General features: G+C 42.4%; 1 protein-coding gene across 1 annotated transcript; it reads right to left on the bottom strand.

Annotated features, from left to right (window-relative positions):
- Positions 1-2,329: 2,329 nt before the first annotated feature.
- Positions 2,330-12,209, bottom strand: LOC139407694 (uncharacterized). Its single transcript, XM_071151542.1, has 3 exons — positions 11,551-12,209; positions 10,436-10,535; positions 2,330-3,461 (listed from the first exon to the last, which is right to left on the bottom strand). The coding sequence occupies exons 1-3, from the start codon at positions 11,905-11,907 to the stop codon at positions 2,623-2,625; spliced, it is 1,296 nt and encodes a 431-aa protein (XP_071007643.1). The 5' UTR covers positions 11,908-12,209; the 3' UTR covers positions 2,330-2,622.
- Between the last annotated feature and the right edge of the window lie 5,442 nt (positions 12,210-17,651).

The raw sequence follows: 17,651 nt of genomic DNA, 5'->3' as shown, positions 1-17,651 counted from the left end.
GATAGGAAGCCGATTCAGACGTTTCCAAAGAGCAGACAGGGAACAATATGGCTAATATTTCTGTCCCACACAATCCTAATGAGAAATGGGACACGACTAGCATTCTGAGTGAAGTCACAATCTATTAAACCCACAGCACACCATTCTAGCCGTTCTAAAGATGCCCCAAAATGGAATGTGGGGATGAATGATTGGGTCTTCCTCTTTGCGAGGGAATTTTTTAAATTTATATCCCATGTATTATTCTTTACACGAGTCATTATCTCCCTTAGTGAGGGGTGCTTGTGTTTAACTACTACGGTGAGAATGGTAATTTCTGCCCTCCGCAACGTCTTAATATTGCTAAATCCACATTGATAGACTAAATTAAAGACACAGACACCACGTTCTTCTGTTCTGTCTGTCATTGGCACTGGTGGGCACACCTCTTTCTCTTCAATGCAGAGCCTACTGTCTATGAAAGGCCTGAGAGAGAAAAGAGAGGGAAAGTCCTATCTTTCTGCATTCCGAGATGTGCTGAGATAGTGAGCGACACACAAAGACCGGAGCAGTGTGCTATCGCCACACGGTTGACGCCACACAGTCCAGAGTTGTCAAAACTATCTGGCTTTCATATCGCCCAGGTTACAATGGAGGACAAGAAAGCGAGAAGAAAGAAAACATAGTGAAGGATGCAGATCAGCTGCGGGTTGAAACAAACCCAAGTAGCGTCAAGCTTGGCGTAGCATAAAGAACAGCGTATGTTGCCTACCCAGCAAACCTGGAACATTCACAGAACATTAGCGAAGATTCCCAAGACTCTAGTTCTAGTTAGGGCTTTGTCTAACAATAGGATGATAACATCCCAACATTTCTTTCAGAAAATGTTTAAACAAAATATCCTTGGAAGGTTGTGCACAACATCTGTATCAACCACCACAGAACATTGCCCAAATGTTCTCATTAGTCTTCCAGGTAATGTAATAACACAATGTACCAGTAATGTTTTTATAGCATACCACCACAACAAAATGTGAGAGCAACGTTCTTGGAAGGGTCTTGCTACATCAGGCGAATGTTTTATACAATCTATAATCATATAGACAACTGGATAGTATAATCATCAGCACAACTGGATAGTTTTTGTGTTAGGAGAACATTTGCCGCAACATAATGAATGTTCAGGGAACATTCATACAGTAGGACAAATGTTGGTTTGCTGGGTAGGTATTGCTGGCACCAGCCCCTCCCTATCCTGTCTCTGTCTGATCTGACTAAAGAAAGGGTGTGTGTGTGTGTGTGTGTGTTCTATTTTTGAACAAAGGCATGGAATGATGCAATTGTTTGGTATTAATGTATTTTATAACATGTATATAGGGGACTAGAAAAGTGTTGAACAGGCTTGGAGGTGTTTCTCTTTGGTTTCTAATGTTCTTTCCCTCTCTGAGAGCTGCAGGCCACCTGCCTCCCCATGTACTCCTTTCTCTGTTAGTTTTCTTTAGAATTAAAGGGATTTTTGAACACCACAGAGTTTATTTTGACAGTGTTAGCCCTGAGAGGGAGGACCGGAGCAGGCAGTGTGGATACTGTGATTCGAAACAAACGCGTTGGGCAACAGTTCAATCACTGAGCTATCTATTTGACTTTTTTCTAAGAACTTTCATGTGTGAAAACAAAAATGAAATACAGAAATATCTCATTTACATAAGTATTCACACCCCTGAACTCCAGGTGTGCTGTCATGTTTCTTTTATATCAGGATTGGCTTCCGTCTGGCCACTCTCCCATAAAGCCCAGATTGGTTAAGTGCTGTAGAGACTGTTGTCCTTCTGGCAGGTTCTTCCACGTCAGCCAAGGAACTATGCAGTTCTGTCCGAGTGGTCAATGGGTTGTTGGTCATCACTGTGCTCTTGAAAACTTTCAACACTAGAAATTGTTTTACACTCTTCCCAGGTACTGTATATGCCTCATCACAATTATATTTAGGAGATCTACGGACAGTTCCTTGGACTTCATGGTATAGTTTCTGCTCTGACATAGACTGTCAACTGTGGGACCTTAGACAGATGTGTTTCTTTCTAAATCATGTCCAAACAATTGAACTGGCCACAGGTGGACTCCAATCAAGTTCTGGTGACATCTCAAGGATGTTCAAAGGAAATTGGATGCACCTGAGCTCAATTTGAAGTGTCATAGCGTGTGAATACTTATGTAAATGAGATATTTCTGTATTTAGTCAAACAAAAAAATCTTTGTTATTGTGGGGTATTGGGTGAGAAAAACAACAACAATTAAATCAATTTTGAATTCAGGCTGCAACACAAGAAAAATGTGAAAAAGTCCAGGGGTATGAACACTTCCTGAAGGCACTGCACATTATAGCACAGAATCTTTATTATTTACTTTATACAACAGTCATTGCTCATCTTTATCAAGGGTGTCATTTATTTTGGATCCCAATGTATCTTGTGCTCTAAAAATACTATCTTACAATCCTTTGAAAAATGCTGAGCACATTTTTTAAAACTAAATACTGACATAGATTTGGGTATACTTATTTTCTTAAATACATTATTTCACTCGTTATGCATTTTACAGTAACCAGTGTTGTTAATAGAAAATGCACTTATGGACATGAGTTCCTCAGGCCCTCAGCAATGACTCCACTGAGAACGGTAATGGCCGCCTCACCACTGTGGGTTTCATTGAGTTGATCTGAGGCCCGTCATGATGCCTAATCCCACCTGCTGACCAGTCCTTGGGTGTGAGGAAGTGAGGCTCTGGGAACCTGCTGGGTTTGTAGGGTTCTACCTCTCCCTGAAACATATGCTTTGGTTCAGAGGGAAAGTCAGAGTGTGTGATGGCTATTTTTGGCATGATGGCCGTTGGAACGGTTGGATCGTCTTTGACCCATTTTGGCACGGCCTTATCCTTGTCCAGATCAGCTGAGCCTTCAGAATAACTACTCCCCCGCTGTTGGAGTTGTAGTAAGGGCACGGGTAACGGCTCTCGACAGCTCTCCCTCTTCCTGGAGCACTCCCAGCTCTCCAGTGCTCTCTCCCTGGCTTGCTCCATGTGTTCCAGAACCCCAGAGTTAGAGTTACACTTTGACATGAACTGACCATAATTATAACCGCTTTCTGCTGATCTGGCCTTGAGCTCTTCCTGGTAACAGTGGAAGTCACACTCATACAGCACAGGGCCCGGTTTGTATTTGTACACAGGCACGTAGGTGGATGCCCCAGGGTCCTTGTGTGGGCAGCAGTGGTGGGGGGAGGCGGGCATCACTGCCAGGGCCGGGGGGTGAAGCAGGGTGAGACCTGATATGTCCTCCAGCTCTCTCTGTCTCAGCTCTCTCTCCAGCATCACAGTCTCCAGCTCCTTATCAGCAAACGCCTTCCTCTTCCTCATCCTGGCACTGACAGAGGGGAAGTGACGTCGCTTGGACCAGGGGCCGTCCTCCGCCATAGGGAGTTTGTACCCTATTGGGTAATGTACAACACTGATGTCATTAAGTTGTATAATGATTACCTTGAGAACACAGTCTGTTTCACTATAATAACTTAAATCTACCAAATAGGAAGTTAAACAATGAACACATTAATTTACCAACTTTATTTAGGTAAATGAAGTTGAAATTCATAAAGCCAAAGTAGATGCTCTAAACACAACTGTGATGACATTGCTCTAGTGTGTGTACATGTTCATGTGCTTACTCAGGGGAACGTAGAGGTAACATGACCTCATCATTTTGTCTCCCAGTCGCTCGCTGGTAAACACAGCTTGTAATTCCATAACCACCATTTGCATAATTTTAATTACCATAAATAAAATACAAACAGATCTAGTCCCTATAGACGAAACAGGCAGTGTAATTACTGACTTATCCCGTGTGGTGTAGCCCACTGTCTGGTCTGAGACAGGAGATGGGGTAATGAGCTAGATGCTAATGAAGCTTCATCCTCTAATCTACAGTGCCTTCATAAAGTATTTACACCCCTTAACATTTTTTTCACATTTTCTTGTGCTGCAGCCTGAATTTAAAATGGATTAAATGTAGTTTTTTTTGTCACTGGCCTACACATAAAGTCAAAGTGGAATTATGTTTTCGAAATGTCTACAAATGATTAATGTTTTAAAAGCTGAAATGTCATGAGCCAATAAGTATTCAACCCCTTAGTTATTGCAAGCCTAAAGTTCAGGAGTAAAAATGTGTTTAACTAGTCACAAATAATAAGTTGCAAGGACTCACTCTGTACTTTCATATATATATATATATATATATATATATAGAATATATATATATATATTTTTTTAAATGTATCTGGTGTTTATATGTCAGATGGTGTTATAGTTCAATCTTCAGTGATGTATTTTATATAACTAAGGGCTAAACGCCTCCGTTCTGTACATTACCTTGGAAATAATGGACGATACATCCGAACGAGAGAGTCGAGTTCATTTTTCCAAGGTAATGTACAGAACGGAGGCTTTTATCCCACTTATACCACAGTTGACAAAGAAAACAACGATAAGCACATATTTACCGGTAGAAATTACATTTTGTTTGTTGATATTTTCATTTAAAAAAAAGAAGTTCATTCATACTTTCTCATCTTTTGGTTGCTAGAGACACGACCCAGTCATATGTTCGATTAGTTCGATATTTATTGACGCGTTGGTCGTTCGTTCTTTATCTTCCGTTGCCATGCTCGCTGGATACATTCGTATCCCCTGCTTGCTAGCTAACCAACTAGCTACGTCTAACACATTCACGACCTCTGCAGCCAGAATAACAGCAAATTAGCTGTTTTATATTCACATTCATTTGGATACATACATAACAATGAGCTGATAATGCCTGATTTTGCTTGGCATAGCTAGTAAAGTTTGCCTCCTTGTCCGGAAACTCGTCAATACTGACTGTTAATTACGAGGAGATTGCGTTGCATGTCAAACACTAGGCAAGAAAATAGCTAAATAGTTTGTTGCTAGCAAACCTGCCAATATGAAAACCAAATTCAGAAATCAGTTGCTAAAAACAGCTGGTAAAACTAGAAACGTGGAAGGATTTGACAGCATTAGTGGTGGAGGGGGACAGGATAAATTCATGTTCATCACTCACCATGTTAGGTCATCAGATGCTCCAAAAAAGAATTCTCTGCAAAAACAAATCTTTGCTAGCTAGATATGTTCTTTCCTTATTGGACCTGCGTTTACAATGTAACCTATTTCCATTTGTGTGGTTGTTGGTTTATTTGGTCATGATTGCAAGTTGTCCTGATATTTTTTCCAACTGTTCTGATATCTTTTGCAACTGTCCCGTTATTGGGTTTTAATGTCCATTCTAGAATGCATTCCTAGCCAATCAGAAACGAGTAATCAACAATGCTGTGGTATACAGTGTAATATTGGGATGAAAACTCAAAATGATACAGGTGTCTTATTTTGTTTAAGCCCATAACCATGTGTGTGTGGTGTATACTTCTGTGTCAAAACAGATTTGTTTAAGACTACCAAGAAACACTCTGTGTGAACCTGATTTAGCCCACTGCAGTAAAAGGTTACATCATTTTTGAATGACTACCTCATCTCTGTACCCCACACATACAATTATCAGTAAGGCCTCTCAGTCGAACAGTGAATTTAAAACACAGATTCAACCACAAAGACAAGGGAGGTTTACCAATGCCTCCCAAAGAAAGGTACCTATTGGTAGATTGGTTAAAAAATAAAAAATAAAAAAAGACATTGAATATTCCTTTTGAGCATGACGTTATTCATTACACTTTAGATGGAGTATCAATACACCCAGTCACTACCAAAAATACAGGCATCCTTCCAAACTCAGTTGCCAGAGAGGAAGGAACCCGCTCAGGGATTTCACACGAAATCCCAGTGTGGAAAGCACTTAGACTTACCCAGAAAGACTCACCGCTGTAATCGATGCCAAAGGGGATTTTAACATGTATTGACCCAACTGTGCTATTTTGTTTGTTTTGTCGCATTGTTTGTAACTCATAAGTCTGACGCGAAGGATATACTGCTTTGACGAGACAAGGCCCGAATCCCTGTTATCTGCATGAAGAGGTCTGGTGCCTTGTAAGAATTTGCCGACGAGTAGGTAAACCACCACTACCCTTTGTATTATTGGCCAACGTGCAGTTGGAAAACAAACTGGACGATCTACGATTAACACTATCCTACCAACGGTACATAAACAACTGTAATGTCTTATGTTTCCCCAAGACGTGGCTAAACAACGACACAGATAATATAAAGCTGGCTGGCTTCTCCATGCATCGGCAGGACAGAGCAGCTATGTCTCTCTCATAAGACGAGCGGCAAGTGTGTGTGTCTATTTGTCAATAACTGCTGGTGCGCGATGCCAAATATTAAAGAAGTCTCGAGGTATTGCTCGCCTGAGGTAGAATACCTCATGATAAGCTGTAGTCCCCACTATCTACCAAGAGAGTTCTCACCTATATTATTCATAGCCATCTATTTACCACCACAAACCGATGCTGACTCTAAGAACACACTCAAAGAGCTGTATAAGGCCATAAGTAAACAAGAAAATGCTCATCCAAAAGCGTCACTCCAACTGGCTGGGAACTTTAATGCAGGCAAACTTAAATCCATTTGACCTCATTTCGAGCAGCATGTCACGTGCAACCAGAGGAGAAAAAAAACTCTAGACCATCTTTACTCCACACACAGAGACTCATACAAAGCTCTCCCTCGCCCTCCATTTCACAAATCTGACCATAATTCTATCCTCTTGATTCCTGCTTACAAGCAAAAACTAATGCAGGAAGTACCAGTGACTCGCTCAGATGATGCGGATGCTACTCTACAGGACTGTTTTGCTAGTACAGGCTGGAATATGTTCCGGGATTCATCTAATGCCATTGAGGAGTATACCACCTCAGTCACCGGCTTCATCAATAAGTGCATAGACGACGTCGTCAACCAAGGTGACTGTACGTACATATCCCAACCAGAAGTCATGGATTATAGGCAACATCCCCACCGAGCTAAAGGCTAGAGCTGCCACTTCCAAGGAGCGGGACACTAATCCGGACACTTATAAGAAATGACGCTATGCCCTCAGACGAACCATCAAACAGGCAAAGCGTCAATACAGGACTAAGATTGAATCCTACTAACTGGCTCTTACGCTCGTCGGATGTGGCAAGGCATGAAAACTATTACGGACTATAAAGGGAAACCCAGCCAAGAGCTACCCAGTGATGCAAGCCTACCAGATGAGCTGAATGCCTGTTATACTCGCTTCAAGGCAAGCAACACTGAAACATGCATGAGAGCACCACCTGTTCCGGACAACTGTGTGATCACGCTCTCCATAGCCGATGTGGGCCAGACGGATTACCAGGACGAGCACTCAAAGCATGCACGGACCAACTAGCAAGTGTCTTCAATTACATTTTCAACCTCTCCCTGACCGAGTCTGTAATACCTACATGTTTCAAACAGACCACCATAGTCGTTGTGCCCAAGAAAGTGGAGGTAATCTTCCTAAATGATTACCGCCCCATAGCACTCACGTCGGTAGCCATGAAGTGCTTTGAAAGGCTGGTCATGGCTCACATCAACAGCATCATGACGGAAACCTTAGACCCACTCCAATTCGCATACCGCTCCAACAGATCCACAGATGACGTAATCTCAATCACACTCCACACTGCCCTTTCTCACCTGGACAAAAGGAACACCTACAGTGGGGAGAACAAGTACAGTATTTGATACACTGCCAATTTTGCAGGTTTTCCTACTTACAAAGCATGTAGAGGTCTGTAATTTGTATCATAGGTACACTTCAACTGTGAGTGACGGATTATAAAACAAAAATCCAGAAAATCACATTGTATGATTTTTAAGTAATTAATTTGCATTTTATTGCATGACATAAGTATTTGACACATCAGAAAAGCCTAACTTAATATTTGGTACAGAAACCTATGTTTGCAATTACAGAGATCATACGTTTCCTGTAGTTCTTGACCAGGTTTGGACACACTGCAGCACGGATTTTGGCCCACTCCTCCATACAGACCTTCTCCAGATCCTTCAGGTTTCGGGGCTGTCGCTGGGCAATACGGACTTTCAGCTCCCTCCAAAGATGTTCTATTGGGTTCAGGTCTGGAGACTGGCTAGGCCACTCCAGGACCTTGAGATGCTTCTTACGGAGCCACTCCTTCTTTGCCCTGGCACTGTGTTCCGGGTCGTTGTCATGCTGGAAGACCCAGCCACGATCCATCTTCAAGGCTCTTACTGAGGGAAGGAGGTTGTTGGCCAAGATTTCACGATACATGGCCCCCTTCATCCTCCCCTCAATACGGTGCAGTCGTCTTGTCCCCTTTTCAGAAAAGCATCCCCAAAGAATGATGTTTCCACCTCCATGCTTCACGGTTGGGATGGTGTTCTTGGGGTTGTACTGATCCTTCTTCTTCCTCCAAACACGGCGAATGGAGTTTAGACCAAAAAGCTCTATTTTTGTCTCATCAGACCACATGACTTTCTCCCATTCCTCCTCTGGATCATCCAGATGGTCATTTGCAAACTTCAGACAGGCCTGGACATGCGCTGGCTTGAGCAGGGGGACCTTGCGTGCGCTGCAGGATTTTAATCCATGACGGTGTAGTGTGTTACTAATGGTTTTCTTTGAGACTGTGGTCCCAGCTCTCTTCAGGTCATTGACCAGGTCCTGCCATGTAGTTCTGGGTTGATCCCTCACCTTCCTCATGATTATTGATGCCCAACAAAGTGAGATCTTGCATGGAGCCCCAGACCGAGGGTTATTGACCATCATCTTGAACTTCTTCCATTTTCTACTAATTGCGCCAACAGTTGTTGCCTTCTCACCAGCTGCTTGCCTATTGTCCTGTAGCCCATCTCAGCCTTGTGCAGGTCTACAATTTTAACCCTGACGTCCTTACACAGCTCTCTGGTCTTGTCCATTGTGGAGAGGTTGGAGTCTGTTTCATTGAGTGTGTGGACGGGTGTCTTTTATACGGGTAACGAGTTCAAACAGGTGCAGTTAATACAGGTAATGAGTGGAGAACAGGAGGGCTTTTTAAAGAAAAACTATCAGGTCTGTAAATGCAAATTAATTACTTAAAAATCATACAATGTGATTTTCTGGATTTTTGTTTTAGGTTCCGTCTCTCACAGTTGAAGTGTACCTATGATAAAAAAATACAGACCTCTACATGCTTTGTAAGTAGGAAAACCTTCAAAATCGGCAGTGTATCAAATACTTGTTCTCCTCACTGTATGTGAGCATGCTGTTCACCATAGTGCCCACGAAGCTCTTCACTAAACTAAGGACCCTGTGACTAAACACCTCCCTCATCAACTGGATCCTGGACTTCCTGACAGGCCGCCCCCAGTTTGAAGAGAGTTTGAAGTTCCTTAGTGTCCACATCACCAATGAACTATCTTGGTCCAAACACACCAAGACAGTAGAGGGCACAACAACACCTTTCCCCCTCAGAAGACTGAAAAGATTTGGCATTGGTCCCCAGATCCTCAAAAGGTTATACAGTTGCATCATCGAGAGCATCCTGACCGGTTGCATCACCGCCTGGTATGGCAACTGCTCGGCATCTGACCCTAAGGTGCTACAGAGGGTAGTGCGTACGACCCAGTACATCCCTGGGGCCAAGCTTCCTTACATGCAGGACCTATGTACTAGGCGCTGTCAGAGGAAGGCCCCCCAAAAATTCAAAGACTCCAGTCACCCAAGTCATAGACTGTTCTCTCTGCTACCGCACGGCAAGCAGTACTGGAGCGCCAAGTCTAGGACCAAAAGGCTCCTTAATAGCTTCTACCCTCAAGTCATAAGACTGCTAAACAATTAATCAAATGGCCACCTGGACTATTTACATTGATCCCCCTGCCCCTTTGATTTTACACCGCTGCTACTAGCTTTTTATTATCTATGCATAGTCACTTTACAAATTACCACGACTAACCTGTACCCCCCCACACATTTACTCGGTGCTGGTACCTTGTGTAAATAGCATCATTATTGTTTTTGTTTTTTTTACTTTAGTTTATTTAGTAAAAATGTTCTTAACTCTATTTCTTGAACTGCTTTGTTGGTTTCACGGTAGGTTTCACCTATTGTTATCGGCGCATTGTGACAAATAACATTTGATTTGATTTGAGGATGAATACTTACCTAATCAAGATATATTAGTGTTTATTTTTATTTATTTATTTATTTTTACAAATGTTTATACATTTTGTTCCGCTTTGACGTTACAGAGTATTTTGTGTAGATTGTTGGAGGAAAAAATACTATTAAATCCATTTTAGACCCACTTTGTAATTCAAGGGATGTGAATACTTTCTGAAGGCACTGTATAGGATAGACTACTGTTAGCTAGACCAGATCACCTACTGAAGCACGCCTATCACTGATACCTACCCTCTAGGATACTCTTTGCTAAGATGCTAGGTGCTCTGGTGTAGCGCTGATAAGCGGTGCGACGGAATGGTGTGGCTGCTCCCCTGATCACTTTCTTACCCTGCAAAGGAACGGGGTAGAAGTAACATACATTAAATTATATTTACATAATATTAAAGTCAGGGCTTTGGTTGGGCCATTGAAAATCTGTGGAAAAACTTGAAGATTGCTGGTCACCGCCGCTCCCCATCTAATTTAACAGATCTTGAGGAAAATCTGCAAGGAACAATGGGGAGAAAAATCCCAAAATCCAGATCTGCAAAGCTGATACAGACATACCCAAGACGCTGTAATCGCAGCCAAAGCTGCTTCTACAAAGTATGGATATTTCTTTCATTTGCAATATATATATTTTTAATCTAAAAACAGTATTTTACCTTGTCATTGTGGGGTATTGTTTGTAGATAGGTGAGAAGAAAAAAAAGATTCAATCCACTTTGACATTAGAGTATTTTGTGTAGATCATTGAAAAAAAATGACTTAAATCCATTTTAGTCCCACTTTGTAACACAACAAAATATGGAATAAGTCAAGGGGTTTGAATGCTTTCTGAAAGCACTGTATGCATTAACCCCATGGCGAAATTACTTAAGGCAATATATCTTAAAAACACTAGAGCAGTAAATACAGGCATGTACTGTACATGGTAGGCGTACGGTCATAGCCATAGCCATGTGATATATTATAGGCTAGTTTGTTACAGAATAATGATATGTTAGTTTCCCTGGTGTAAAGCCTATAATTCATATGACAAAATGCTGTGTAAACAAATTCGTTTTATGAGTGGAATAACTTACTTTTTTTTTTTTTTAACATGAACTATCCAGAAATGTTAAGCAAAAACAGCCTATGGTTTTTATGTAAAAGTGAACAATATCGTTTTTTTGTTTTCATTATCACTAAAGGAAAATAGCAATGCATATTAATTTGCTTATCCATATGTGTTATTTCATAGTCCTTAATTTCGCTGGTCCTGCTCACAGGGTTACAGCATTTTGGCCTAGATTATATAAAAATGATCTTTCTTAAATTCTATCCCACCAGTATAATACGAATGTCCCTGCCGCATGGCTCACCTCTGTCGCCTGTTGTCTCCGCAGGGCGACTTGCGCAGCCATCACCCGCTGCCGCTCCACCACGAGCATACAGTTTGTGCACTGGCAGTCACGCCAGCGACAGAAGCGTTTGTGGCCTTTGAGACAAGACACGACGCCGTGGTTCCGACAGCGGGCGCATTTGGGGCTGCGGGTCATTTTGCGCAGCGTCGCTGTCTGCTCCTCGGCCACCTTCGCTCCTTTCTCCGCGTCGCCGTGCCGCCCCTCGGGCAGGCATCCGTCAAGACTCTCAACATCAATCTCCTCACCCAATTCGAGTTTCAGCGCATTAAGTCTGATCTTCTCTAGCTGTAGGCCTCTTTCCAATTGAGTGGACATCTATGAGAAATGTCTTCCACGCCGTTGCAGTGCTGTATTTCCAACTTTACAAGTTGTTAACGTTGTCGAAGTGCACTGTTTCGTTTGGCTGTGACGACACACATACCCTAAATTCCTCTGAGCAGGGAGACGAGACTTTTGAAACGTTAAACTCTCCGCTGTTCTCTGACGTTTGACAGGGTTGTTTCCGAGAACAGAGGCGAGTCGCACTGACACTGTTGGGCTCCTGGCTGGTGAGACAGCTACTGTGGTAGGATATGTTTGCTCACACCACAGTCAACTTGCCCTACCTACCGTCAGACAGCAGACCACACCACATTTTATTGGGCTTCCCAACGTTGCGAATCTCCATACTTCTCCAACGTCATCACTTGGACATTTAATCCAGGTTAACCCCTCCTGCCCACGGAGCACACGCACTTGACAGTAAACACTACTAGTTGGATAAATTAAGGTATTTTCCAATTTCGTTTATTTTAGTCTTCCCTTTATCAAATTAATTATGCACTAATTTCAACAACAAAAAATATGAGTGATTTGTATGTCCAAACTTTCCAAAACAAATATGGAATATTACATAATTTTCATAATGAAGGAATAACTACACCCCTTTATCCAGTTTGTGACACACCATGTAAACACTAAAATTATGTGTAAATTAAACACAGTGTAATACATGACTTTTGACACAGGTGAAACCGAGAAGGGCGGTTAAACTGTTTTCACACCAAGGTGAGTTTAGACAAGACAGAGAAACGAGGCACAATGTAGATGTTAATTACACACGGCATGCGCCTCAGGTGGCTCGAGCAGAGCTCTTCTTGCAGAGTATGGTGTCACCATAGAGCTGAGGGGAAAGTGAAACGAATTATATTTTCACATTTACAGTATCTAGCAGTTATCTTTACTCCCTCAGTCATAACTGCTCTTGAATTATTCAGGTTTCTGCATTAATGGAGTTAAGAATATCCAGAATGTTATTTTAATTCCTCTGCATACAAATTAATCACTTTACTGAGGCCAAGGATTCTGTTTATTGTAGAATATGTTTTTCAATAATATAGACATCGGTATTCAATGACTACCCAGGAAGCAAAATGACAATACAAATGTTCCGCTCATTGATTCTATGGCACATATATTCTCTATGAAGTAAGCATTATATCACAATAATATTTGTTTAATCCATGTAATATCACAAAGAGGAGCCAATTGAAGATTGCAACATTGAGTATTTCTTATTGCACCCATATGTCACATGCAATTATGTTAGCTTTTTCAAAAGTTCTAAAACAGCAGCGATGATATTCAAACTCTGACATACATACAGAATAAACCAACAGACCACTTCACCTACAATAACTTTCCCAGTAGCGGTTACAGAAATGTTTTTATGTTGTTATGACTGATATGTTGTTGTTTAGCTACCTTAGTAGCTAAATGGCGCACAATTGGCCCAGAGCCGTCCGGTTTAGGGGAGGGTTTGGCCGGCAGGGATGTCCTTGTCCCATCGCGTACTAGTGACTCCTGTGGAAGGGCCGTGCGCAGTGCACGCTGACACGGTTGCCCTGTGTGCAGTGTTTCCTCCGACACATTGGTGCGACTGGCTTCCGGGTTAAGTGGGCACTGTGTCAAGAAGCAGTGCGGCTTGGTTGGGTTGTTATTTGGAAGGACGCACGGCTCTCGACCTTCGCCTCTCCCGAGTCCGTATGGGAGTTGCAGCGATGAGACAAGACTGTAACTACCAATTGGACACCACGAATTTGGGGAGGCAAAGGGATAAAACATTTAATAATTCAGTAGAGTACATTCAAGTAAAGGAGGGAAAAATAGAGTACATTATACTGTACTATACTCTACTGTACTGAACTTTACTTTACTCTACTGTACACTGTTGTGCTCTACTATATTGTGCTGTATTTTACTGTACTGTGCTATACTTTACTGTTATTCACTGTACTGTAAGGTGCTGTACTCTACTGTGTTCTAAGGCACTGTGCTGTCCAAACTTGTGAAACATAGATATCTATGTCTGGGCCAAATCAATGCCGGTCTGGACCAAATCTGAACTAGTTATAGACATCTATGCTTGGGCCAAATATACGCCAGTCTGGACCGGACCAAATCTGAACCAAACATAGTCTATGATTGGTTCAGATTTGGTCTGGAGCTGACCCAAAATTAACGTACGTGGAAGTTGTTCAAATCAATGCCTGTTTTGGCCGCACCAAAAAAAAGAGCAGATGAAAGTTTATTGTCATGAATCTTGCTCCAGAGGCAGAACTGAGCGATATCTGCTAGATGGGCCAGCTGAATCGTAAAAATGTATGCATACATAAATTTGGATTTTGGTCATAATTTAAGGTTAGGGTTAGGCATTAGGGTTAGCAGTGTGGTTAAGATTAGGGTTAGGTTTAAAATCAGATTTTATGACTTTGTGGCTGTGCCAGCTAGTGACAACTCCGCAGTGCTGCCTCCAGGGCAAGATTCATGACAATAAATGCCACCCTGCAAAAAAAGACGTCTAGACAGGACAAAAACAAAGACATCCAAGAGATGTCGGGCTGTATTTAGTGGGTAAAGCATATTATTTCTAGGCTTTTCCTTGCTGAACTTTTGTATTTAATATTGCAGTTCTGTTAATCTATTATACTTACATAGGCTATACCTCTTTGCTGCAGTTAAAATCATGGCCAGTCAAGAGTTGCCTAAATCATTTCACACAAGATTACTTATGAGCACACCAGGAATAGCGCCACCCTGTATTTATCTACACTGAACCAAAATATAAACGCAACATGTAAAGTGTCGGTCCCATGTTTCATGAGTTATAATAAAAGGTCCCAGAAATGTTCCATACACACAAAAAGCTTGTTTCTTTCAAATTTTGAGCACACGTTTGTTTATATTGCTGTTAGTGAGCATTTCTCTTTTGCAAAAGATAATCCATTCACCTGACAGGTGTGGCATATCGAGAAGCTGATTAAACAGCATGATCATTACACAGGTGCACGTTGTGCTGGGGACAATAAAAGGCAACACTAAAATGTGCAGTTTTGTCACACAACACAATGCCACAGATGTCTCTTGTTTTGAGGGAGCGTGCAATTGGCATGCTGACTGCAGGAATATCCACCAGAGCTGTTGCCAGAGAATTTCATGTTAATTTCTCGACAATAAACCACCTCCAACTTCGTTTTAGAGAATTTGGCAGTACGTCCAACCGGCCTCACCCTACCTGGAGGGCTGTGGCCCCACAGAAGTAAGAGAGCGTGGCCCCACAAAGGTAAGAGAGCACAGCATCAGACTCGGTCTCCATGGTCAACCATGTTTAGAGGGCAATCAAATCAGTACACACCTTTCAGAAAGACCTGTAGTATAGACACTGACATGCTGTCATTTACCTGAAATTGGTAAGATGATTGTTGGGCTATGAATTTATAATATGGTTTCTTCAATGTATAGAGAGCTCAATCATCACACTGACAGGGCTTGTGTACATGGGGAGAAAACATGCGCTGCTTCCTGATACCACCATGAGGACCAAGAGAGGGCATGAGAGGTGTGCTCCCTAGTGGTCATATTAAGCAATTACACCCTGGGTAGTAATTACTATGGTCTATGTATAGAATCACGTTATTGGCTTTGATACTTTGATTGGTTTGAGACGATCCAAATCGCTGATGAATTTGTCTTGTAAAATGTCCCCATTTTGACGTCAGCACAAACGACTTCCAGGGTTGGCATTTTCAGACTCAACATATGGAGCGATCGATAGATCAGTGGAATTGTCTGGATGAGTGTCACAGACAGTCTGTTGCCTGGACCATATGTATAAAAGGAATCGCAGGACCACATTCTCTGATGCGAAAGTTGAGGGATGTTTATTACAAATACATGGCCCTCAGGCTGAAACTAACAAAAACATTGTATGGGTGGCAATACTCATGTTCCCCCCCAGGCCTGGAACCCAGGAGACTTGAAGTCCCACCCCATAGCACCCAAATATATAAAATTCTCCTCTGTGTTCAGAGATAGAGGGAGGAGAGAGAGGGAACCAAATAATAACACTAGAAAATTCAAGCACATAACTCCAATTCATACAAATAGTTAAGAATAATGGGTCAGGGGGTAGTGATGAAATTATGCATATCACTAACTGCAAGGTGATTAGATATGGATTATGATCCAGGCTTATTTATTGGCCAGTAGAATAAAGGATAAACATATAAACATAAACATTCATACATCCATTCTCTCATACTCGGCCCTCCCACACCAAATAGAGTTGGCAGGTACCTGTGAAGGCCTTCCTTCACAATGAGTTGTCAGGCAAAAGCGTGAAGCCTCTTTAGCGGGTGGCATCTGTCCTCTCGTGTATTACTCTCGCTCTCTCTCTCTTTCGTTCTCCTTATCTCTATTTTTCTTTGCCCCCCCCTCGCTCTCTCTTTCTGTCTCTCTCTCTCTCTCTCTCTCTCCCTCTTTTCCTGTCTATGTATTTCTTCTCAATCTTGAGACATGGGGAAAACCTGTCGGAATTACAGTACTCAATTCGATATGATTTAGGAGACTGGTTGGAGTGAAATCCTGAACACGGAGGAGTCCTTGAGAACCCAGATGCCAAATGTTGGCTGTGGAACAAAGTGACCCTCATCTGCTCAGACATTTCCTCTAGCATTCTGGTCACACAGTCCCCTTCTCCCTTCTCCTTTCTCCCTTCTTCCTCAGTTTATCCCTCCATCCACTGGATTTTTTTAGGGGGGGGGGGGGGGGGGGAGAGAGAGTAGTGCCCCCCCCCTGCTTCCGTTAATCTGAAGAGATGGACTTTGACAGATCCCTCCATTCCTTCATTCGCCGTGCGAGTGCGTTCTTTCCTAGCCCCTGCCTTCCTCCCTATGACTGCTAGCTCTTTGTCAGTCTCGACTGAGAAAACACATCAAAAGAACACCAAAAGAAAACCTGGAAGTTAGCCTCAAGGTCAGAGAAGGCTCTACTTTGTTAATGCAGTGAAGTTTAAGGAGAATAAAAAATGCAGAAGAGGACGGTGTGTTTGACTTTCAAACTGAATCCTGAGCTTAATGTCAATCTGCTTTCAAAGGGAAAGGAAAGAACCTGGCCTTTGTTAGCTTTACTTTTCACACGGTTTAACACCTTTCCCACCTTATCTAAGAGAAGAGACTTCAATAGGCAGCTAGTTATTAGTTTTGGGCAAGGTTAGTCAAAGCTGTCTTAGATTACATTTTATTTTGGCTTTTAGTTGTCTTTAGCAAATTACTTTGCTAAAGTACTTTGGAAATATGTAAACAAGCGTAGGGCCCTTGAACTGACCATAGACCTGACAACCCAGTGATGCAGGGCTCTTTTCATGGTCACTGTGGTAGCATACAGAGCAGGAAGACACTAAAGGGAGGAGGAGATAGGAGGTGGAGGAGATGGAGAGCACGAGGGCCCAGATGGAGGGGCAGCCATCCAGTCAGCCAGCCTCCCTTCCCCAGCAGCCATCACAGTCAGGTACTAAGCATCACTCTGGCATATTCATGCAACCGGGTCTTCATGCCACACTGCCTATGGAAACCCCCAATGCAGCACACTCTGTGAGCACATATGGCGCTGGGCTTAAAGCACCGGAGGGGAGCCTATACCCTACCTTTTTACCAAAGACAACCCCAAGTAGAGCTGTGAAATGCTCTGTAGGCCCAGTGTCAAATCAAATCAAATCAAATTTTATTTGTCACATACACATG

This window comes from Oncorhynchus clarkii, chromosome 4, assembly GCF_045791955.1.
Source record: "Oncorhynchus clarkii lewisi isolate Uvic-CL-2024 chromosome 4, UVic_Ocla_1.0, whole genome shotgun sequence".
NCBI lineage: Eukaryota > Metazoa > Chordata > Actinopteri > Salmoniformes > Salmonidae > Oncorhynchus > Oncorhynchus clarkii.
Note: the sequence above shows the minus strand (reverse complement) of the source record. Positions and strands in the feature narration are given on the sequence as shown.

Bases quoted from the DNA above. Each gene is read 5' to 3' on its own strand.
- LOC139407694 (XM_071151542.1), bottom strand. From the start codon at position 11,907: ATGTCCACTCAATTGGAAAGAGGCCTACAGCTAGAGAAGATCAGACTT. The intron at 10,536-11,550 runs GTGAGCCATGCG...GTTCCTTTGCAG, and splicing joins GGAGACAACAGGCGACAGAG to GGTAAGAAAGTGATCAGGGG. The intron at 3,462-10,435 runs GTAGGTATCAGT...ATTACCCAATAG, and splicing joins AGCAAAGAGTATCCTAGAGG to GGTACAAACTCCCTATGGCG.